This window comes from Phalacrocorax carbo, chromosome 10, assembly GCF_963921805.1.
Source record: "Phalacrocorax carbo chromosome 10, bPhaCar2.1, whole genome shotgun sequence".
Taxonomy (NCBI): domain Eukaryota; kingdom Metazoa; phylum Chordata; class Aves; order Suliformes; family Phalacrocoracidae; genus Phalacrocorax; species Phalacrocorax carbo.
Genome location: NC_087522.1, coordinates 3,904,900 through 3,927,748, shown reverse-complemented (window position 1 = coordinate 3,927,748; position 22,849 = coordinate 3,904,900). Strand labels below are relative to the sequence as shown.

General features: G+C 56.4%; 1 protein-coding gene across 3 annotated transcripts in view; it reads left to right on the top strand.

Annotated features, from left to right (window-relative positions):
* Positions 1-22,849, top strand: part of MPRIP (myosin phosphatase Rho interacting protein) — an 87,683-nt gene that overhangs the window by 9,181 nt on the left and 55,653 nt on the right. For all 3 annotated transcript variants that reach the window (XM_064461497.1, XM_064461495.1, XM_064461496.1), the window contains exons 2-3: positions 2,454-2,531; positions 4,706-4,771. In XM_064461497.1, coding sequence (XP_064317567.1) covers positions 2,454-2,531; positions 4,706-4,771 — 144 coding nt within the window. The remainder of the gene's footprint in view (positions 1-2,453; positions 2,532-4,705; positions 4,772-22,849) is intronic.

The window sequence follows — 22,849 nt, the reverse complement described above, 5'->3', positions numbered from 1 at the left end:
CGGGGATGCAGTGGGGCGCACGGGCCGTGCCCAGGGGCTGTGCTGGGGCATGGAGGGGGAAATTGGGGGTGGGAGGAGGGTTGAGCTCTGCAAGCAGCTTGGCTGCCCATCACGTCGCTGCCGAGGGCTCCTTGGGGCGCTGCCTTGGCGAGGCAGTGCCAAGCCTTGGGGGTGCCTTCGCTGTCACCCTCTTCCTTGTTCCTGGGTGATGGAGGCTACTCGCAATATCTTCTCAAGCACCAGAGCTGGTTGCTCAGGGCTCACTCACTCCTCACAAGAGGGAGTTTGGGGACCCAGACCAACCCCTTCCCTGCCAGTGACCTGTTGGAGGCACTTCCCGGCTCTCTGGTGGATCATCTTTAGTTACTTATTTGTAATTTTGCTTCCCCCCCTGTAAAACAGACAAGAAATTCGGGAAAGGCCGTCGCAAGCAGACCTGCCGAGGCCACGCAGGTGGACACAGCCACATCCCAACACTGTGGGGAGCGGTGGGAACCCCTGCTCCAAAGTCCTCCCCTTGCATGGGCCCGGATGCGTCACGGGCACCTTTGGGTGGGGGCGTGGGGCGGGCTGCTGGCGGGGCGCGCCAGGGCGTGGCAGAGCGTGGCTCACCCCGCCGGGCGCTGTCAGCGTGGGCGGCGCGGGGCCGGGCGCAGAGCGGGTGCTGCGCCGGCCGGGGGGCGGCATGGGGGCCACGGGCGAGCAGGGTGCCAGCACCCAGGTGAGTGGGCTGGGGCGAGGGGCTCCTCTCCGATCCTGGGGTGGGTTGGGGGCTGTGGTACCTGCAGGGTGCCCTTCTGTGCCAGCAAGACCCCTGGTGTGGGTGAGGCTCATGCTGGTTGTGGGTGCAGGGGTGCCCCGGGTCGCAGAGGGGGAGGGAAGCGACTCCCTAAAACTAGATCCCACTCCAAGCACTCCATTTTCATTGGGTTTTTTTTTCCCCTTTAAAGAGAGGGGGAAGGAAGGAAGGTCTTCTCAAATCATGTTTTCCAAGCTGCTATGAGAGCAACACCTATAGCTCATATGTCACGTTGTGGGGGGATAGAGATTTTGTTATTTCTTTTCACTTTATAAACAGTAAAAGGGCTCCTCCGGCTTGTTTCCAGTTTGCTTACTCAGTGCTTCATGCATTTGACAGTTTTTGGTGCATAGGCAGTTTCTTCTATTGTTTGCAGGGATTTTTCCAGAGGGGAAACTTTTTTTTAACATTACAAAACCACAGAAACTGGCAGGAGGAATCTAGGGGAGGTACCGAATTGGAAACAGTTTTAAGCTTTAAGGAAAAAAAAAAAAAAAGAAGAATGAAAGCAACAAAATTAACCAAATAATTTTGAGAGGAGCTGGGAACATGTGTCCTTGTTGCTGTGCGGCTGGGCTGGAACTGGGCTTGCACAGATGTTTCATGGTGGGAAGCAGCGTCCCTGGACCCAGGGGCTCCTGAAGCTGGATCTGCCCTGGGTTTCCTCCCTCCTGGCCTGTCCCGATGCCTCCGCGGTGCCGCCTCGATGGTGTGGCAATGCCTTGCCACTCTTGCACCAGGATTTGGCCCCAGCCCTTGCCAGGAATGGGGTTGGCTAATAGTTTGCAGCTTGACAGACAGCAGGAGCAGTGCCCGTGGGACTTTGTGGGGGAGGACATGCCCGGTGCCCATCCCCATCCCACCGCTCGCCGTGGCGTCGGTCTGCTTTGCGCCGGCCACTTCTGCGCCCAAACCACCAGCGGAAAGAGCCTGGATATTTTTTTCTTTCCACTGATAAATGGCAGTGCTGTAAGGCATTTCTTTCCGGGTATTCTTTCCCTTTCTCTTCCCGGCTGGCTGAATGAGCTGTTTTCCCTCCGCCTGGCTCTGACCTTCCTGTGTGCTCGGCCTGGGCTGCTGGAAGCCACTGGCAGGGAGGAGCGGGCTGGCAGGGGCCGCCCCTGCGGGGAAACGGGTGTTGGATGTGCACAGCATGGGAAGCGGCTGCGAGCTGGAGAACTGCCAGCACTGGGTAGTTTTTCCTCTCTTAATTAACAAAAGGAAAACATCGAGCTCTCCTTTGGAGAATGTTTTTGCTTTAGAGTAGAGGCACGCTGCCGATGGTGAGGGGAAGAGCTGTCAGTGAGGACGGGCTCTGCAGCTTGGCAGTAGCCAGGAGGTTGGCGCGCTCGTCGCGATGCCATGCAGAAGCAGCCGAGTGTGGTGTTTGTGGCTGGGGTTTTACCTCCTCCTGAGTCCTCATCTCAGTCCTGTTTGCACACAGTGTATATAACACCATGGGTTGCTATCAGGCATCATGTCCCCTGCACAGGCAGGGCTGGGTTCATCTGCGTGCCTGAACTTATGCAACTGTCTTTGCGCGGGGGGCTGGTGCGGTGTCCCGTGGTCCCCCACCATTGATCCCTCGCGGTGCTGGTTCACAGTGAGCCGGGTTCTTCTGTGCCTGATGTGTTTCTCTGCTGTTTCTTTGCAGGCCAAACCCATTTACGGTGGCTGGCTGCTGCTGGCTCCAGAAGGAACAGACTTTGACAACCCTGTCCATCGCTCGCGGGTAAGCAAAGCCAAGACACCCTCTCCCCATGCCACGGGTGGGGGTGGCAGGAGGAGTGGCGAGGGCTTGTCCCAGCCTGTGGCGGCAGCTGTGGCCCCAGGAGTGCTGCAAACTCCTCCATGCACTCATCCCCTTGTGCAAACCAGGTAGCGAGGAGATGTTTCCTGCAGCAGGGCTTAAATGCCTTCTCTGGGATGTGAGGTCTCCCATGCTGGGCAGCAGGCTGCGCACTGCAGGTCCCGGTCAGTCTCAGTCCGTGCAGTTTTATTGCTTGCTGCTGTTGCTTTTTGATGCCTTGATGCTCATCTGGTTGGCCTGACACATGCCGTGCTGACAGGAGGGCTCTCAGGCTGGTGGGGTGTGGGCTGTGTGGCTCTGATCTGTGCTGGGACCATCAGCAAGGTACCCAGTTTCCCTTTGCTGCTTGGAAACCACTACTTTATTTTCTGCAGCTCATCATGGGCATGCCAAGAGCTTTGGAGGGAGGCTGCATCCCATCCCCTAATGCAGATATCCTTGTGTCAGGCAGGTCCTGCAGCAAGGAAGGGGCTGAGAGGTGATTCCCATTTGCTATAACCCTGCGGAGCTCTGGAGCAGAGAGTGTTGGCAGCAGAGGCCCACAGACAGAGCAGGGCACGTTCAGCTGCCCAAAGGGGTTTGCTTGTGCCCTGCAGAAACAGCAGCATCGTGTGAGGGTTGGCGCATCCCCCACTTTCCTGCCCTGGGGGGTGTGAGGCCCAGAAGGACGTGGCCAGGCTGATGTCCTTTTGCTGCTGGCTTGTGACAAGGACTCCCAGCCTGTCCCCAAGCTGCTCTTCCAGGCAACTTGCTGTGGAGGCTGCCAGGACAGGGCTGTCTTGTGCATGGGAGGGATGGCAGTGGTCCGTTAACCCTCTGTCACGCAGCCAAAAAGCTCTCAGAGCTACTAGTAATAAAAATTTTTTCTCCTGAGCGAACAAGAATCGGGTTCTGAGTTCAGCCTGGGGTATATGGGTCATTATTTGGAGTCACAGCTAGCTGCAGGCTTGCTGGCCCAACAGCGTGGGGACATGGGACTCTGGACCCCCCCGGAGCAGAGGCTGCCTGCTAAGGTGGGGCATGTGGAGGTCCCGCAGGGTCCTTGGTAGTTTCGCTTGTCCTTGAGCACCTTGGACTTTGCCTGAAGGGCTGAGAAAAGTGAGATAAGAATTGCTGCACTGGGGCTATGAATCTACGACCTTTTTATTTCAGCCTGCTCAACCAGTTTTTGCTCTTGGCTGAAAACAACCTGGCACACACAAAAAAAAAGAAGGGCAGTTTTCCAGCCAGATCAGTTCTCCAATCTGGTTTGCTGTGCGGCTGCAGAAGCGGCAGTGCTGGGGGAGGCAGGACCACCTAGGCAGTGTCAGCCCTGGAGGCGCAGCCACCGTCCAAATTCAGCTGAAGCACTTCTGGGGGACATCCAGAATGACACCCTGTCACCCTGCAGCACCGGCTGCTAGAATAGACCATGCAGGATGAAGCTGAGGATGGGGAGCACTTAGTTGGGGGATCCTTTTAGTGTCCTGTAGGACTTCAGTCTCTTGGAGAGCAGTGACGGGGCTCGTGGGTGTCCTTCAGGAGAGGAGGAAAGTTCTGGTTCCAGCCTATAGCTTAGAGTCTTTTGTCTCTGATTATTTTTGTCCCCTCTATCGTTAAACCAGGCTAGTGTGGGGTCTGTCTGAACGCAGAGAGGAGCAGCATGGGGAAGCAATCCCAAAACAGCCTCTTGGGTGCCCACGAAGCCAGGCAGTAAATGAGCATTGAGTGATGAGCTGGCGTGAGCAGACCTCTGTCAGAGCCCTGCTGTCAGAGCCCTGCTGGATGGCCTGGCAGGACCTTGCTTTGGAAAGCCTGCAGCACCCCACATAGCTGGGTTTGGGGTGTGAGGGGCTGAACAGAAACACTTCTGCAACATTCATCACCCTACAGGGACTGTCCCCACGATGTTGAGGGTCCCTTCTGCTTTTTTGGCAACTGTGGTCTGGTGCTCAGTGAGACCTGGGCATGTGCCCTGTTGTCATGAGTCCCCTGCCACGAAGGAGTTTCAGTGACTTTTCTCTGACCCAGCTTTGTGGGGCGCAGCTCCGGTGCCCCTGTCAAGCCCAGGGGCTGGTGGGCACAGCTGTGACCCTCCTTGCTGTCTTCTCTTGCAGAAATGGCAGCGTCGCTTCTTCATCCTCTACGAGCATGGGCTGCTGCGCTACGCCCTCGACGAGATGGTAAGTGCTGCCCGGCGGAGGCACGCGGCCATCTTCAGGCTGTGGGGATCAGCTGGGGCCACCTCTGCTGCCCTTGGGGGAACCTCCGGCGATGCTCGTGGTGTGGCGTGGGGAAGCCTCTGCTGAGGAGTTTTGCTCTCTGGGTTTGACTTACTGCCAAGCTGGGTTTGCGTGGGAGCTTGGTGGATGGTCAGTGGAGGATGATGGGTGTTTAGGAGGCGTGTGGGTCCCACCTGGCTTGGGGCTGATCGGTTGCTGGCAGATACCGTGCTGGTGGAGTCCCCAGGGTCCCCCCACTCCTTCCTGCCCTGCCCTGTACCAGCTGGGGTTTGGTGGCAATGAATCGCCTCGGCAGTGCCTGGGAAGGAGGCCCTGCCTAGCGATGCCCGTGGAAAGTAGGTCAGCTGGAACGCCTTCCCCAGAGCTGCGGCACACTGCCGGCACTGCTCCCCTCGGTAAAACAGAGTGGGGAGACAACCAGACGGGAAACCCGCCCGCCGCAAGCTGAGAAGTGGGACTGATGGGGCCAGTGTTGCTGTGACTGCCCGGGGCTGCTGATTTATCCTCCCGGCCACAGCAAGGCTGTGGGAGGGTGCCCGGGTTTGACCACGCTGGCGCGGCATGGTGTGGCACAGCACGACAGGCACCGGCGTAGTGGGATCCACCTCGGTGGGAGGCTCACAAAGCTGGGCGCACTGGGATGCGGGGCAGCGTATGTGCATACGTGTGGGGTGGGATGTGTGGGGACACGCAGGGAGGCTCCCTGCGACGCAGCCTGCCTTCGTCCTCTGCCGCTGCCTCCTGCAAAGGCACTGTGGGCTGGGGAGGCAGGGCAGCACAGCGAGCATTGCTCGAGTTTCATGCCTTGTTTGTTTGTATTTTTTCTTGGAGTTGATCCAAGTGCCCTAAATAATTTAAATGTCTCGGGTAGGAGCGGTGGAGGCTTTCAATACGTTTTTAGTGTCTCAGCATCCTGCATCTGAACTGGGCTGGTGTTTCATGTCCTACAGCGACAGGAGAGTGGTGTGTGCCTAGCTGGGGTGGAAAGATGCCCTGATCTGAGAAGAGGTAGAAGGGTCTTGGGCAACATGATTTTGAACTTCTTTTTGGGTTTGTGTCCTGGAGAGGCTGACCTGCCCCAGGCACTGCTGCCTCTGGGCAGGAGCAGATGGACAGTGCCCTGCTCTCCAGACCTCGTGCCACCGCTTGTCATCCCCCAGCAGCCCTGTGCCACAGGTGACTGTTGCCAGAGAGCATGCAGATGATGAGGGAAGCATCCCACAGTTCTTCAGACACCTTTTGAGCTTTTTTCCCCTTGTGAAGGGTAAAAGTGCAAAAAAAAAACCCATTGGGAGCATGCACATGTGCAGCATGGGTTGATCTGTGGTGGTCCCAGGCTGGGACCCCCTCCCTGGCCGCTGCTGGGTCCCTGCACCCCTCCAGCCCTGCATGTCCCGTGGGATGGCTCAGACCCAGCAGGGCACTGCCAGGATGGGCACTGTGACTTGCTGCTACTGTGACTCTTCGTGGTGCAACGGGTACCACAGGAGGAGGGCAGGAGGGCTCAGTCCGACCCCTCCGTGGCCATAGATGGAGGAGATGGTCATGGCTCCCTCCTCATCGGGGTCTGACGCATGGTGTAAAAATACCCTCCTGACCTTTCTGCAGAGCACATCACTGTGTGGGATCCATGCTGCTCTTTGCACCAGCTCTGCTAAAGGTGTCCCCGGGCCATAGTTGGGCACAGACTCCCCTGGCCCCTTCCAGCCCGTGGCACCGGAGCACCCCTGCTGCACTGGCTGGGCTGGGGCAGGAGGAAAAGCCCCTGAGCAGGAGGAAATGGGGGTTGTTTTTGGTGCTTAGCCCATGCAGGAGCAGGGGCCGGGAAGCTGAGGAAAAACAGACAGGGACCATCTTCTTTCACATGTGGGAATATGGCCTGTGTTGTGTCCTCTGCTTGACCTTGGGGAAAGTTGTTTTTTCTGCCAAACTGCCGGTCCCTGACCCCTCTGCATCGGGTGCCGGCACGGCTCTGCTGGTGGGACTGCACGCCCCCCCCTCCAGCAGCCTGCTGTGCCCCCGCACAGTCCTGCCCTCGCCCCGTTCCCCGCGGCAGGGCTGGGCTCGCTGGCTGCGTGCTGGGAGGCTGTGTTTACAGGAGGTCAGGTAACTCCCACACAGCTTTTGTGCTGGTCCCTGGGGGTAACCCGTGCCTGTTGCAGTGCAGATTTCCGCTCCAGCAGGACCCTGATCCCAGTACCGCCAAGCTCACAGCAAGCCCCCTTGTGTCAGAACCAAGTGCCCACGCAGGTGTTACCATGGTCTGGACGAGGAGGGGGGACCGGTGGGGAGCAGCCGGCTGCGGTGTGTTGAGCGCATCGGGGCTCAGCTGTGCTGCAGCTTTCCTGCCCGGGCAGGGCCAGAGTGTGGCTCAGAGGGTGCCACGGCTCCGGTGGGTTTTGGACCCGCTGCCACCATCCCACAGCATCGAGCTGTGATGGCTGAGTGCCTCGGGGTCACTGGAGGGGACTGGTGGCACTCAGGCTGTCAGCAGGCACGTCCCCAAGGGGGATGCGAGGACCCAGCCCCGTGCCCAGGCATTGCTGGCTGGGGTTACTGGGGGACACTGGTTTCTCCCCTGAGGTGCTCACCTGCTCCCTGCCTGTGGCTCTCCATGTCCCCACCACCTCTGTGGGCCAGGACCTTGCCAGCAGGAGCCTCTCCCATGCACAGCAGGGATGCCTTTTTTTTGCACGGGGATCCTCTTTGCAGCCCATGCGTGGACAATCTACACCCAGTGTGCCAGGAGTTGGGTGGGGGTCCCATGGGGGCCTCGGCATGGGGGCGGTCTCTGCAGCGTGCTGGGAGCTGGGTGGCAGCTGGCCGGAGACCTCCCAGGCTGTTGCAAGTAGGGATTTAATTGCTCTGCCTTGAACCTGTTAGACATTAATTTTGTGGGTTTGGCAATATTCTGCTCTTACTGAAGTGGGAGAGGAGGGAGGGGTGGGCTCGTGAGGGGAGACCCAGGCTGGCAATGGCGGCAGAGATGTTCCCATGCCCGGCCAGGGAGTCTCTGCTTCTCGTTCCTGGGGGACTGGAGTGCAGTGGGGTGTGAAGGGGTGGTTATAAGCCCGGCCATGAGCTGAGGAAACCTCAGGGGGACCCCGAGACATTGGTGCTGTGGCACACAGAGGCCGTGGGAGGGGACAGCTTTGGGCACAGGAGCCTTTTGCAGTGGGGTGGGTCAAGTTTGGTGTTGGACTGGATCATTTTGGGCACAGAAATCCCTTAGCAGAAGGTGGGACAAGCGGGCACCGGCTGCCCTGCTGGCATCCAGCTACCTCCTGAGACCTGCACATGGGTGTCCCTGAGCTGGTCCCAAGTCTGTGCTCTTGCTCAGCTGCCTTCTTTCTGTACCTCCATCCTTTCATCCATCTGTCTGTTCTCTGCCATATTTTCACTCTGAAAACTCAAACCAGTTCTGCACGATGGCTGCAATGGGGAGGATGTGCACAGGCTATGGACCTCCATCCCCTCGGACCCAGGCCAAGCTGCCAGACTCGCTCCCCGGGGTCTCCCTCTTTCATGCTGGGTGCCGTTCCTGCCAGCAGCCCCAGCCTCGTGCTGGGACCCAGAGCCTGCCTGGCCGCTGGGAATGCCAAGTGGAGCGCATCCCTTCCTGTCGGTGGGGAGCATGCCAGCAGCCGTTCCCGGCTCTGCCGAGCCCTGGCTAAGCTGAGCCTGTTGAGACGTGCAGAAATTCCTCCCTCCCAACCGCAGGTGGATGTGAGGATGTGTGTTTGCTCGGGGTTGCCTTCCCATGCTGAACTGCTGCGATTACCCCTTGGTGCCGGCTTGCTCCTGCTGTTTGATAAACCTCCGTGCTGGGCTGGATGATGTACAGGGCTTGACGTTTCTCTGCAGCAGCTGGAGGATGACAGAACTGCTCTTACATTGAGTTGAGGGAAGGCATGAAAGAGGGTGACAGGGAGTCGGGGACAGGCTTGGGACAAGCTGCTGTGTTGTGAGTGCCTGAGGACGTTTGCCCCCATGTGCTCCCCAGTCCTGTGGCACTTCCTTGGTTTTCCTGAGATACATGTTCCCTGGTTCCTCATTGCACTGAGTGCGAGACTAAAGCCAAGCCAAATGTGTCCAGAGACTTGTTTTGGAGGTGGAAAAGTCACTCAAAGAGCTTAGACCTTTGGTACTTTAGGATATTTGAAACTAGAGAAGATAAAGTCCTTAGCCTGTAGAGAAGCTGCCCTGCCTGGGCTGGGAGGGATCGGGCTCAGTCGCTGGAGGGGATGGGGAGGGACTAGTGCTAGGACGGTGAGCAAAACCTCTCCTGGCTGCTGCCTGCCCAGCAGCTGCATCCCAGCACGCTCTGTCCAAGGGGAGATGCCCAAACTGGTGCTGGCAGCAACACCCTCCGATGTCGTCCCATGCTGCGCAAGGTCTCGGTCCTGGTAGAACACCCTGTGGTCCCCAGCGAAACCACCGCTGCTGCTGCAGTGGGAGAGCAGTGTGGTGCCAGGACGGCTCGGGAGGTTATGGTTGAGGTATGTGGGAGCTGCCACAAAAATAGTGCTGGGTTAAGGGGATGGAGCCAGAGAGTGGCAAGTGCAGAGCATTTGCCTCCTTTTGTTTTGATTGCTGTGATCTATAATTAGTGGCCGAGGTCTCTATAAATAGAGCCCTGCTGTGTGGGAACGTAGTGGAGAGGGAGTGGGTGTGCAGGAGGGGTTTCGCAGCGCTGGAGAGCTCTGTCCTGTCCCTCCCCGGGCCTGTGGGTGGGTGATGGCCTTAGCCATGCCTGGGGTCAGATCCAGCCCCGTGGCTAGAGCAGGTCAGAGCAGAGGGTCTGGATCTCCAGCCCAGCTTCTTATGACTCATTGCACATCCATAGGCCAGGCCTAGTCTCTGTGCCACAGTTTACTCTGCCACTTCCCTTGGGCTGGGATTTGTAGTAGGTTGGCATTTGTGCCAGTGCTTTGCTCCTAGCAAGAGCAGAGGGGCAGCTGCATCCTCCTTGGGGATATTTTTTTATCACTGGAGGCCTCCTTTCAGTGGCTGCCTGAGACTATTAATTTGGTTTTTCTTAATCTTTGTGGCTATGCTGGTTTGAAAGCAGGACAAAATTCAGGCTCACCTGGGAGCGTCTCAAACTTGCTGGTGTTGTGGATAACATCATGGTGAGAGCATTTTCTGGATGGGCTTTCCCATCTCCTCTGCTGGGGGATCGGGAAGAGCATCCCCGGACATGATGTGTCCTCCCAGCAAACTGGTCTTGCTCCATGTCTGGTGCCTTCCAGCGTGGCGGGGTGAAGTGTGGGGATGGGCTGTGAGCCCTTCCTCCACCATACCCTTTATTTGCTTATTTACCCCAAGTTGCTTTCTAAAAATGGAGGGGGGGGCCATTAAGACCACTGTTTGGGGGGGTCTAAGAGGGTGCTTAGACCAGTACTCAGCCGCCTCCACACCAGAGTTTGCCCGTATGTATGGGGTTGGGTGGTTGCATCCTCTGCAGCGGCATTGCAGAGCTCTGCCTGGGCTTGTAGCACGGTAATCCTGCTCCTAAGTCAGGAACTCAGGCGGATTGTGATAGCGTTAACATCAGTGCGATGGAGCGGACATCCCTGCTCCAGCCCGCGATGGCTGGGAGGGAGGTCAGGAGGGAGCTGGGAGCTGATGGGACTGGGGTGGGATGAAAAGCGAGGCCAGCCCAGCGTCTGGCAATGGTTAGGGGAGCACCGGGACCCCTGGGCCGGGTGTATAAATAGAAGAAGAGAGGCCAGCTTGGAGGTGGGAGGTCTGGCACCGTGCAGGGGGCTGCTGGGTCACATCTGGAGCCCGGCATGGCCTCAGGCCCTGGTCCTGGCCACGGAAACCTAAGGAATTGATCAATGGGTAAAAGAGGAGAACGCTGTAAGCGTCAGTGGGTGCTGGTAAGGGATCAGAGGGAGAGAGGGATGCGTGCGTGTCAGCGCTGTGATGTGCAGATGCGTGTAATTATTATTTCCTAATCACCCCCCCCCTTCAAAATTCTCTTTATTTGGAAGAAAGGGGCATTTTAAAACGTCATCAGCAGCAGAGCTGTGCTGTGTTAATTTTCATCGTAGTTCTCTCCGTTGTCATCTATATTGTTTTAAGAAGCCAAGAATCTGTGCATGTGTTTTTTTTCCTGCTTTTCAGATCAAAGCAGTTTACTTCAGTCTTGGCACGGAATGGAAATTCATTGGCAGGGATTAAAAACGAACCTTAAACATCCTGGCCTCTCTGTCCTTACTTTTTCCACACGTTTTGCCATTTAAGTGTTTCCAAGGTCTCCCTGCCCCCTCCTCCATGGGAGCACCAGGCTTTACAGACCCCTGTTCTTCTGTCCCTGGCGTTTCCCGCCATGGACACAATTTTGCCGGTGCCTCTGTTCACCAGCTCTTCAAGGGTTTCAGTTTCTGTTTAGGATAAAAAGCTTTTGGCTTGAATCAAAGCGTTTTTCAGATTTAAAGCGAAGTGAGAAAGGTCTGGAGGGGAGCGGCTGTGCAAGGCTCGGATGGCAGCAGGGACCCCCACCCCAGATTTTATCCAGGGTGCGGGTCTGACTTGGTCTTGCAGCGGGAAGACTTTCTTTCCAGCTCCTCTGGTTTGCGGTTTGACACCAACGGAGGGGTCATGGCCACATCCAGCGATGGTCCAGAGATGGTTTGTCACCTTGGCAAATGCTGGTGATAGTGCCCTGCCAGTCCCACTGGTTTTTGCAATGTTGGGGGGAAATGGGTCCATGCAGGAGCTCCTTCATTCATGGTTGTGGCATGGATGGGAAATCATGTGGGATGTGAGCTGGCTGGGATGGGAGTGACGGGCAGTGGTGGGCAGAAGAGATGGGGAAATAACTGGTTTGTTGGGGAGTGGGGAGGAAGATGGTCTCTGGGAAGTTTCACTGGGGATGTTTAGTGCATATCTCAGAGATGGTGCAGTAGAAGTAAGGAAATGTTGGGAATAATTGGGGAGCAGTGATCCTTTCTCCTCCAAGAGCTGGGCAGGGGAGGGACACCTGAAGTCAGAGTGCAATGGAGAGGGGACAAAGCAAATCCTTGTCATTGCTCTACAGGAGATTTAGAGACAGCACAAGTGCTGGGGGTTCCCGGCAGCTCGGAGATCTTTGATGGATTTGATGTGCTTAATTTTCAATATTGCTTTTGAGGGAAAAACCCCCGTGAACCTACGGGGATCCTTGTGCACCCATTCCCCAGGACATCACTGATGCTGGGACCAAGCAGCCTCGAAGGGGTTGGGAGGATACGTGGACCTTCACTTGTGGTCTTTCTAATATTAATATCTTGCTTGATGCTGTCCAGTGTCATTTTGTTTACTGGAGCTGGGCATGAGGATCCTATAACCGTGGCTTCAGGGGAGTTCAGGAAAGGGTCTTTCCTTTTCTCTCTGCTCAAGGTGTCCAGCCCCAGTAGCTGCTGGAGGTGGGTCCTGCTTTCAAGACACCTGTGGGCACCTCTACAAACTGTTCCCTAGCCTCTTCTATTTTATGTCTTTTAGTTTGCTTTAGTGTGGTGTTTTGGGAAGTAAAACTGCCAAGCTGCAGAAGGGCAGTTCGTGGGGGCTGAGAGAACGGGGAAGGGGTCCTCTAGGGATGGCTCCAACACCAGCCCTGGCACCTGGATCCATGGCCAGGGACCATTGCTGGGACCCCAAAAGTGCCTGGGTTTCCTGTGAGCTTAAGTGGATCAAGCTGGCTGTTTCTGCTCTCGTCGTCTTGAGTGTGGATGGAGGATGCTGATGTCCATGTCCAAGCCCCCTGAGAAACCCACTCAGGGGAGGCCCCAGTGTGAAGCAGTCTGTGGTGGGAGGTTTGGGAGTTAACAGAAGGCGAGAGGATGAAAGCGGAGTTGGGAGAGCTGGATACAGCCAGCAAACCTCCTAATGAACGAGCAGCTTTGATGACCTGGCCCAGGTGCTTCCTTCCTGGAAACAACACAGCCCCTATTGTCTTCTGTGGGGCGAGCTGCAAAGCTGGAATTGCTCTTATGCTGAGCAACAAGAGCAGGTTCAAGTGGCTCTGTCCTTTATGCTTTTTCCCCAACTCCTCCATCTCTTGAGACCTAGCAAAGGCATTTGTGTAGAAGATGTGTGCAAGAGCAGCGACGGAAATCAGCTGGATTTTAAATTGCATTTATCTAGTTTCTGGGAGGCAGCAGAGTGTTCCAGGCGCTTGCAGCATCTGGAGTTTCTCCTTCATGACTTCTGGAAACCTGGGCTCTGTACCACGGCCTCCAGCCTGGCTGCAGGCTCTCAGTGAAAGAAAAATCATGATCCGCTGTAAAACGTTAATGCAGAAATCAAACCCGCCTCTAACGGCACTTAGCAGTGAAGATGTCAGAGCTGGTAGTGAAATGACACAGCTAATTGCCGAGCGCACGATTACCCTCACGTGGGCCCTTCGGGCTCCGGCTGGCATTCCCACCCTCCGTCTTGTGCGGGGACCTCGGACCTGCCTTCCCTCTGCGTCCCGCCATGCCGTAAATGTCTGACAGAACACAGCACTCCAGCGACGGCACCCAATACCGCAGCAGCGAGTGACAGATGGTAGCACTGGTATTTACTACGGGCAGTTGCACCAGTTGCTTTTTCCGTGTTTCCTTTTGTTTTCTTTTTTCCCCCCCTTTTGTTTTCTTTTTTCCCCCCCTTTTGTTTTCTTTTTTCCCCCCCTTTTGTTTTCTTTTTTCCCCCCCTTTTGTTTTCTTTTTTCCCCCCCTTTTGTTTTCTTTTTTCCCCCCCTTTTGTTTTCTTTTTTCCCCCCCTTTTGTTTTCTTTTTCCCCCCCTTTTGTTTTCTTTTTTCCCCCCCTTTTGTTTTCTTTTTTCCCCCCCTTTTGTTTTCTTTTTTCCCCCCCTTTTGTTTTCTTTTTTCCCCCCCTTTTGTTTTCTTTTTTCCCCCCCTTTTGTTTTCTTTTTTCCCCCCCTTTTGTTTTCTTTTTTCCCCCCCTTTTGTTTTCTTTTTTCCCCCCCTTTTGTTTTCTTTTTTCCCCCCCTTTTGTTTTCTTTTTTCCCCCCCTTTTGTTTTCTTTTTTCCCCCCCTTTTGTTTTCTTTTTTCCCCCCCTTTTGTTTTCTTTTTTTTTTTTTTTTCTTTCTGGTAGAGCAGTTGAAAAGAATGCAGTGGGAGCTCTGCTCAGCTAGGAAGGGGCTGCAGCCATGGGTGCCTGATCCCAGCCCTCTGCAAGCCAGGGCAGTGCTGGGCTGGGTCCCTGGGTGACCGTGCCCATCCACAGAGACATGAACGACCGACCCACGCAAGGAACCACCAAAACCACAATGTTTTTGCCCCGCTGTTGCTTGGTGCTGGGGAAGGGGTGTGAAACGAGCTACCTGCAGCACGGCCCCGTACCTGCCAGCTGCGTTGCGTGGCTGTGGGGATGGGGTTGGTTTTAATTCTTTCCAACCCTGCCGTGGGCCACCGGCTGAGGTCAGCGAGGACCACCAGCGGGCTGTGTGGGCTACGGATTGGGTAACACTGGGCAATAGCACCTTTTTTCCCCTTGCATAAAGAAATCCCTAGCAGAAGTGGCATCCCATAGGCTGGCACATCCCTGTTCCCACCGAGGGTCCCATCTCTGCTGGGTGGCATGGGAAATCCTGGCCTCACTAGTGGGCTTCGGTGCTGCAGAACCCTCGGTGACAGCTTGGAGAGGAGGATGAGGATGTGAATCGAACAAGGCAACAAAGCTGCTCCAAAAATCAAAGCGCCTTCCCCCCTTTTTTCCCCGGCAGAGATCCTGTATTCATTGATTGTTGACATGACATATGTGGGTTGGAGAAAGGCAGCGGCGGCTTCTGGCAGAGGAGGAAGGGGCTGGGGAGGCCGGGGGGGGGCTCTGCAAGCCGAGATGCTGATTACCGGGGGCAGCAAATAGCTTGCAGCTGCCTCCGCTCAACATGCTCTTTGTGACGCTTGCAGCCACTCTTTGGACGCAGCTATTTTTAATTTCCCCAAGCGCGCGCACAAAGCAAAGGGGGTGGGCGATGCCGCCGACGTCCCCCCTTCCTGCCCCCCGCTCCCATCCCCTTCCCGGCCAGCCCTGCGCTTCCTGGCTTCCTCCTGGCCTCCAGGGAATCGGGGGAGCTGCACCCCCCTGGTTTTTTTTTTTTTTTGGGTCTGCCTTGGGAGCTGGCCTTGGCTTCCCTCCACCCCGCGCCAGTGTGTGCGGGGAGCTGGGAAAATGCAGAAATAAATAAATACGCAATTAGGCAGGCGTCCAGCCATGGGTGGGGGGGGCGGTGCTGCAAAAGGAGGCTCCGGCCAAATTTTGGAATGCCTGAGAAAGTGGCTGGAGCTGTGGGTGAGCGTTGGGTTGTGGGCTTCCCACTGCCACTCTCCTCCCGGCGGAGAAGGGGTGGCTCCGGCCCCCGAGGAGGAGGAAGGAGGGTGGCAGCTCCCAGCCTTGCTCTTGGGGTGGTTTCCCCTCATTGGTATCTTGGACAACGGACAAGGCGTGTTTGTGCTGGAGGTGTGATGAGAGCGGGGGGGGTCTCCGCTAGCCCTCAGCATGCTCTTGCCACAGCTCAAGAGCAGACTTTCTGCCTGTGTTTTTGGGGCCAAAAGCCGAGGTATGCACTCTGTTCAAGCAGCAACACAGCTTGGGGTTAATAAATTACTTATTTGCAGTCCTTGTTTCTCTGCTACGGGAAGCATTAGTGAATATTATACTTCTGGTTTATCCCAGACATGCATTATTCATCAGGTTTGGAGTCTGTAAAAGGGACATTGTCAGGTTAAAACTTGCGTGGAGACAAGCTGAGGTCTTCAGTGAGGTTTTGTAAACGGCTTTTCGCAGGGTTTCTGAAAGCAGGGGTTTTGCAGAAGTCTTCCACCTTTTGTCTGCGCTGTTTTGAGGCATTTCTGGTGAAAAATGAGAATTCCCAGGCAAGTTTTATTATTGGTCTTGTTCATAGAGTTACCATGGGCTGCGAGATGTATGAGGTAGAAAAAAAAATGCCGGCAAAATACTGCTTGTCCCTCATGCAGGACCAGGTAACAGTGTGTGAATGTGCGTTTGCTAATAGGTATTTCATAAGACTTTTTTATTTTGCCCTGTTGCTTCAAGGCTGCAGAAGAGACTTCCCTGCAGCCACTGAAGTCTGACTGCAAGCAGGCAACAAGGTAAAACAGTCAGACTTGCTGAAAGTTAAAATTACTGTAGGTAAATCACATGTGCAGCAACGTAACGTTACCCTTCACCTCTTTCCCGCAGGATCCAGGTGCTGGTTCGCCTGTGCATATTAACACAGCTTGCACCTTGGCACCTGCCGCGGGCAGCACCGCTCCTCTGTGACCTCTTCTGCTTTTAAGGTAGAGCAAGTCCCTGGGGCAGAGGTGCTGCGTTGGGGCTTGGACTGCTCTGGGGGCCAGGGAGAGCTGGGGAAGGCTCCCACCTACGAGGGAGGTGTTTTTTCCCCATGTTTTCCTGGCATGCACCCCAGGGGCACGCCACGTCTCCCCTCGCTGTGGGGCTGCGAGGATGTGATCCAGGGGTCCCCACTCCTGCACGTCACGTGCCATGGGTGCTGTGGCTCCAGGTGCCAGAGCTGTGGCTCTCCGTGATTTTCTGGCCAAACAGTGCCCTGGGGACCCGCAGCAAGGCCGTGGGCTGCTCTCTTGCTGCAGCCCACAGTTGTCACCGCTTTCCTCTCGGTCCCCATACGGTGTTGCTTGTAGTGTTTCCTTTGCCGTGGGTGACAGGGTCCCTGAGGAGAGGAGGCGGAGGGGGCAGGACATGTCCAGCAGCACCCTGAACTTGCACGGGATTTCCACCCGCTGTGATGCTGCGGCTGGGGAGAAAGGGTGGGTTTTTGGAGCGTGCCCAGCCCTGGCCCTTTCCTCCCCATTTCATCAGCCCTGCTGCAACCGCATCAATAAAGTCACAGCAGATCACCGGGGCGCTGGGGAGCCACTGGGATATAATTAGGGTTTTGGTTCACTTTTCTGGCTGCTTTCCCATTCGGGGAGGGACAGCGAGGATTATGGACGGAGCAGATGTGTGGAGGAAGGGGATGTTTGGCTTGCATGGGCAGTTAATGCCATGCACAGGCTGATGATGGGGGGTGAAGTCTGTTGTCCCAGACACGGTGGGGGTGGGGAAACCAACTTGAGGTCATCCCCCTTGGGTGCACCAGCCCCGCATTGGCCTCTCTGCTGGGGCTGAACGGCTGCTCCCGAAGGACCTTCGGGAGAGGGGAGCGCTCCCAGGAGCCGCTCACAGCCATGAACTCGCTCCTCTCCATGGACTCCTCTGCAAGTGCAGGAGCCAGATGGGAGCAGCAGGTTTAGGGAGAAAATGCTGCTCCCCCAGGACGCGGGGATGGCTCCGGCAGCCTGGTGTGTTATTCCCAGCCTTTGCCCCTGGCCGTGGCAGGCACTCAAAGTGCTTTTCCCCCTAGGTGCCACTTGCTGTCTGCATCGGTGCCTCCACGGCACCTTGCATGTGGCAGCAAAGCCCAGCTCGAGCTGCTGCTGGGTGGTCTCCTTGCCCTGCAACAGCTGTGTGTGCCTGTTGGGAGCTTTTCTCCTTGAAACTGCCTTTCCAAAAGCCTCCCATTTTGTGCCATTTGGTGGGATGGCCAACGGTCAAAGGTTGGAAAACACCTTCTGGCCACTGTCTCGGCTTTTGGGAAGGTCTGCAGAGTCCGAGATTGTCTGGAAGCTGTTGGGAGCAACACAGAGCAGAGCAGGCATGGGGTTTTCTATACGGGTGAGGTGTGGGGTGCAGGATGTGGCTGCTGCTTGTTGGCCAACCCAACCTCTTCTGCTTGGGCTGGCCCTTATGCCTCCAGATGCAGACCCCCCGAGCACCTTGGGAGCCTGGCTGCATGGTATTCCCAGCCCGGCAGGAAGCTCTGCAAAGCTCATAAGAGCAGTTATGGGGAGTAATGAGATTTCCAGACTAATTTGTCCGGATTCAAGAACTTCCACTGAAGCATCTGCTCGCATGGGAGTTGCCTGAGCCTCCGGTGGATCTGGTGCTGCCCGTCCCTGGGGTTGTCCTCACCTCCTTTGCAGTCGTTGAGTGTTGGTGCAAGATGCTGTATTGACAGTTCTCAGGGGTGAACGTGAGGGCTTGGAGGAAACCCTAGCACAGCAGCAGCACCATAGTCTATGGCTCCCACAGGAGATGTGGAGAAGGGGACATAACCAGCGTCTGCTTTGTAGCAGCAGGACCAGGGCCCGCTGTTTCCCTGCAGAAGGGAGGGCAGATGGGCGCGGGGTGACCTGTGCATGCGTGGGGAGGTGGGAAGAGTGTTGACCACAAATAAATTGCCTTTACCTGCTGTAAAGCAAAATCTGCCGAGCAAGTTTTCAGTACAGCTGAGGCCAAAAGGGATCCAAACCATGGAGAAACAGCAGCTGTGGCCCTGCAGTAATGCGTTGGGTCAGCTGGTTGGATGGAGTGGGTCTAACCCTATGGCTTGTGAGAGTGTTCAGAGAGCTTTGCTGGGAGGCTTCTGCTGATTTCTGTTGCGAGGTGGTGCTTTCTTTTATTTTTGTGTTTTAGTGAAAATATGAAAATTTTTCATTCATATGGAACTGGAAGTTTTTTCTCTTTCTTCGACTGAGACATCAGGAAATGTCTTGCCATTTTATTTACTCTTGTTGTGGGAAGCACTTGCCATTTTTCACCTTGCTCTGTGTGCAGTTCATTGTGCTTCCTGAGCTGGCGTAACGCAGGGCCTTAAGTTATCCAGAACTCAAGACGTTGACTGTTGGAGGTGACTTTGCCCTGCTGTGACGGTGCTGACGGCTCAGTCTATTGCCGTGTGTTTGCTCTGATTCCTCTGCTTGGGTGCGTTTGCAGGAGAGGTTGTGGGATGGCTGGAGACCAGAAGACCCGTCCCTCCTTCCCCTCTAGGCTGGAGGGGAGATGGATTCACTTAGGGAGGTTCAGGGCTTTGATTGATTTAATTTGCTGCTTTCCTTGCATGGCTCTTACCTTAGTCATGTCCATCCTTGATGGTTCAGAGAAGATAGAAGCCGCAGCTCCCCTACATAGCCCTTTCTCTCCTCTCAGTTTTCTGGTCTGAATCTTCCTGAGTTGCTCCACACAGTCTGATTTTGGGTGCCACATGCAGTGGGATGGCCTTGTTTGTACGTCTCAGCCAGTGCCCAGTTTCTGTGCCCTCTGCAGCACAGTCCATGCTGCCAGGGTGGTGGCCCCTCAGGTGGCCCTTGGCCATGGTGGGAGTTGCCCCTAGGTCAGACCTTGGGAGTCATTCCAGCAGCACATGGTGCTGTAAATAACAAAGCCCCCATCAGCTGCAGTTATTTTCCCACACTGTCCTGGGTTCATTTCCTAAGGTTTTTCCCAAGATGTGAAGCCCTTTTGACTTAAATGTCTTTTGCACCTTTTTGTGGCTGCTGTAAGGATCCTGAGCAAGGGCATTGCCCCTCTCGCCATTTTTTCTACCCAGCTCTAGGCTCAAAAGTGAAAGGAATCTGGAGAAATCAGTGCAGCAGCCTCAGCCCTGGTGTGACTGGTTAGCGGAGCCAGCCTGGGCCGTTGGGCAAACCCTGCCCTGGTTTGGCCTTGGGTCTCCAGCACAGCTGATGCCCAGGTGGATGCTTGTGTTGTTTCCCTCACCCCCATGAAGCAGAAATCCAGGTCCAGCTGTGGCTGAACAGGCCTTGGGTGGCTGGCCGACATGGGCGGAGGCCATCCTGCCTCGATCCAAGCTTTCCACCTCCTGAGCTGTCTTCAAAATTGGCATCGCCGTGTCTATGACCATGTCTGTACGCGGGTGACCATACGAGTCCTGCTATGGGGATGTGGTTTCTGATGTTTTGGTGAAGCCTTTTGGTCCTGGGGAGGGACGTGTGGGCCAGCATGCACAGAGGTGGTGGTGAGCTCCTGCACATGTGTGCCTGGCAGCGCGCAGTGCAGGGACCACCTGGGACTTGTTTCCTACACTGAGGGGGTGGAGAATAAAGTTGACAAGGCCAATTTGGAACAGTGCGTTTAAAATTCAAATATTAAGATGCGAATGAAGCCCTCCTTTCCTTCCCACCCCCAAGCGACTGTGTTTCTCTCTCCAGGCAACTCGCCTGCCATGGTCCCTGCACCAAGCTCCGGTCCCTTGCCGTGTGTACTGTCCCAGTGCATGGTCTCGCCAGGCTTTTGCCATTGGGCTGATTACCATGACAACTGGCTTGAACGCTGCAGATATTTGCTTCCCCTTTGGCTGGGTAGCTGTTGTGCCTGTGCGTCGGGGAGCGGGGAAGATGCCATGCTGACAGCTGCAAGCAGATGGGGTCAGATCCATTATTATGTATTCCTCCTACCCCCTTCCTCGGAGGGGAGGAGGACATTTTGCTTTTAAATGCATTTAAATCCCAGAGAGCAAGAGGGAAGAATAACTCAGGGGTTTGCAGGGCTGCAAGATGGTGCCTTCAGCATGACGGGGCTGGCAAGTGCCTGTGCAATACTGGGCTTTTGCTTTGGCCCCCAAAGAGCTGGGATATGGGCTAAGTGGCTGTTCCAAGCTCTTTGTGCAATGCTGAGCTTTTGCTTTGGTTCCCAAAGAGCCGGGATGGTGGCTTGGAGAGGCTCCTCAACCCCGACCCTGGTGGGACCTTGCTCTCCTTCTGTCACGGTGCCGGTGTTCTCTGCATCTTCTGTCCCTCTTCCCCTCCAGCAGCGTTGGATGTCGAGCATGCGGGTGCAAGCCCCCCAAAAGGGTTCCCTGGATTTGGGGATCCTGCCGAGGACCCAGAGGGTCAGCTCGCAGCACCGAGGGAGGTTACACCCACTTGGTGACCACCACTGGCTCTGTTGACCCTCGCTGCCCAGCGCGGGTGGTTGTGTCAGGACAGGATACGACCATCCCCGTCGTGCACGGACCCCTCGGAGGCCATTCAGCAGGAAAGAGGTTAACAGGAAGGAGGCAGGCTAGGCGCTGGCTGCCAGCTCCCGACCCCGCTTTGGGGTGGGGAGCAGCTGGGAGCTGCAAGAGCGGTGCGAAAATCGCCATATAAGGCCAAGACAAGCCAGCTCCAGCCTCCCGCACAGCCCCGGCCGGGCTCGCTCCGCTCCAGCGCACGCTCCCCGGATGGGCTCCCGTGGGGACGGGGCTGCGGAGGGGATGCGTGGCCCCAAACCTGCTGCCTAGGCACCCCCCGGGATGGGCGCCTCGCTGAGGTGGCGCTGGGTGGGAGAGGAGCCTGAGGGTGCTCGCGGCCACTTCGCAGGCAGCTCGAGGCCTCGCTCAGTGTTTAGACTCGCTGTCTGTGGATGTAAACACCGACTAGGCTTAAAAGCGGCCCCTGGCTGAACTCTCCTGCCCAGCCCCTGTGCTTCACCCCCTCCCCAAACTGCTCCCAGGGAAGAAAATTCCTTCCCCCTGGCGAAAGTGGAGCTGCTGTTGTTCTATCTCCTGGTAGAGGCTCGGGAGGGCTCTGCAGGGGCCTGGCGTGCAGGGACCGGCGTGCATGGGGCTTGCTAACCCATCCTTCAAGCCCACCTCCCTGAGATGGTCCCTTGGGGTGGGTGACCTGGGGTGGTGGGGGGCTCCTCCGGCTGTCGGTGCGCCCATGATGCACAGGCAGGGGCCAACGGTGGGGAAATGTGTGATGGGGCTGGGGGAAGGGCTACGGCGTTTCTCCAGCCGGGAGGGTGTTTCTGCATCGCTGGCTGCACACCGGGGCAGGTGTCCTGTCCCCTCCTCGTGCCGGCGCAGGGCGGCTGCTGGCAGCACCGCGAGCCAGGTTTGCTGCCGGTGCGGAGCCATGCCGGCACATGCCAAGGCCACATCTGCAGAGCACTGCTTGTGCCTCCCTCTGTGAAAGGGGGCGATGGCTTCTGGCTGGTTGGAGAGTCCAGGCAGCAGTGAGATTTGGGGGCATCTTCTCCTGTTCCTTGCACAGGGGCACAAGGTGTGATGCAGAGGGACACGTGTCGCTTGATACCTCCGTGGCATTCCCTTGCCCGTGGTAAAAACCTGCTTTTCTATTGCCTGGTGCATGGCCTGTAGCAAGCCAGAGGTTTCTCAGAGACTTTGCTGAGCATTAGCTGCTGATACAGGAAGGCTGCAGATGGGAAAGGTGAGCTCAGGTGGTCAAGAAAAGATACCTGCCTCCTGCTGGGGTGGCACAGGGAAAGCAGAGAGCTGCTGTGGGGACAGCAGGGATGGGGGAGCATTCCTGCTTGCAGGGAGGTGAGGGATGGAGGAGCACAACCTTCTGCTCCCCTTTGATGGGTGACTGCTCCAGTCCATCCTTTTGCATAGACCGCAGAGGTTGTTCTCAAGAGCCTTTGTCTCATTTAATAAATCCAGGATGCTCAGCCTGTTAGACGATCTATAAATGTAATAAAATCTGCCCGCTGCAGAGCACTGGTCGCGTTGCAGCTGTATCGATAGCCTTGTGCCTAGTGGCAGGAAGCCTAAAATGCTCATTAAAGCCCTGCTGCTGTGCCGGTCCCGCTCGCCCAGTGCCTGGGCAGCTCGGGGCACATGGTGGCCGCCCCACCAGCACTGGCAGGCTGAGCGCCCCAGCAGCAGCACCCGACCGAGCCTGCCGGCGGAGCCAGCTCTGCTGCGTGCATGGTGCATCCCCTGCTGGGGTTTAGGGAGGCCGTGCATAGCCTTGCACGCTGCAAAAGGGAGTTTCCTGTGACTTCTCAAGGAGTTGGTGCTTTCTTGCTGATGGCCTTTAGGTGGGAATGGTGGAGGTGGTGCTGGTGCGGGCTCCCTGTGCCGCAGGGGTGCTGGGAGCTGCCTGTCCAGGCTGCGCTGCTGCCCTCGCCTAAGGCATGGTTGTCTCCATGTTGCTCTGATGCGCCCATGGTGACGGGGCAATTGAGTCTTATTCCCTCCCATTGCACAGCCCAGCCAAGATCCTGCTTGCATCCTGTCTCAAGCACCGTGATCAGCTGAGATCGGGCACCAGGGATGAGTGAAGCTTTTAGCAAACACGGCAGCTGCCTTTGCAGAGCACTCAGGAGTGCTGCAGATGAGCAGCGTGCTCGTCCGCAGCCACCCTCATGAATATTTTAGCTCAGAGAATTAACATTTGTCAAGAAGC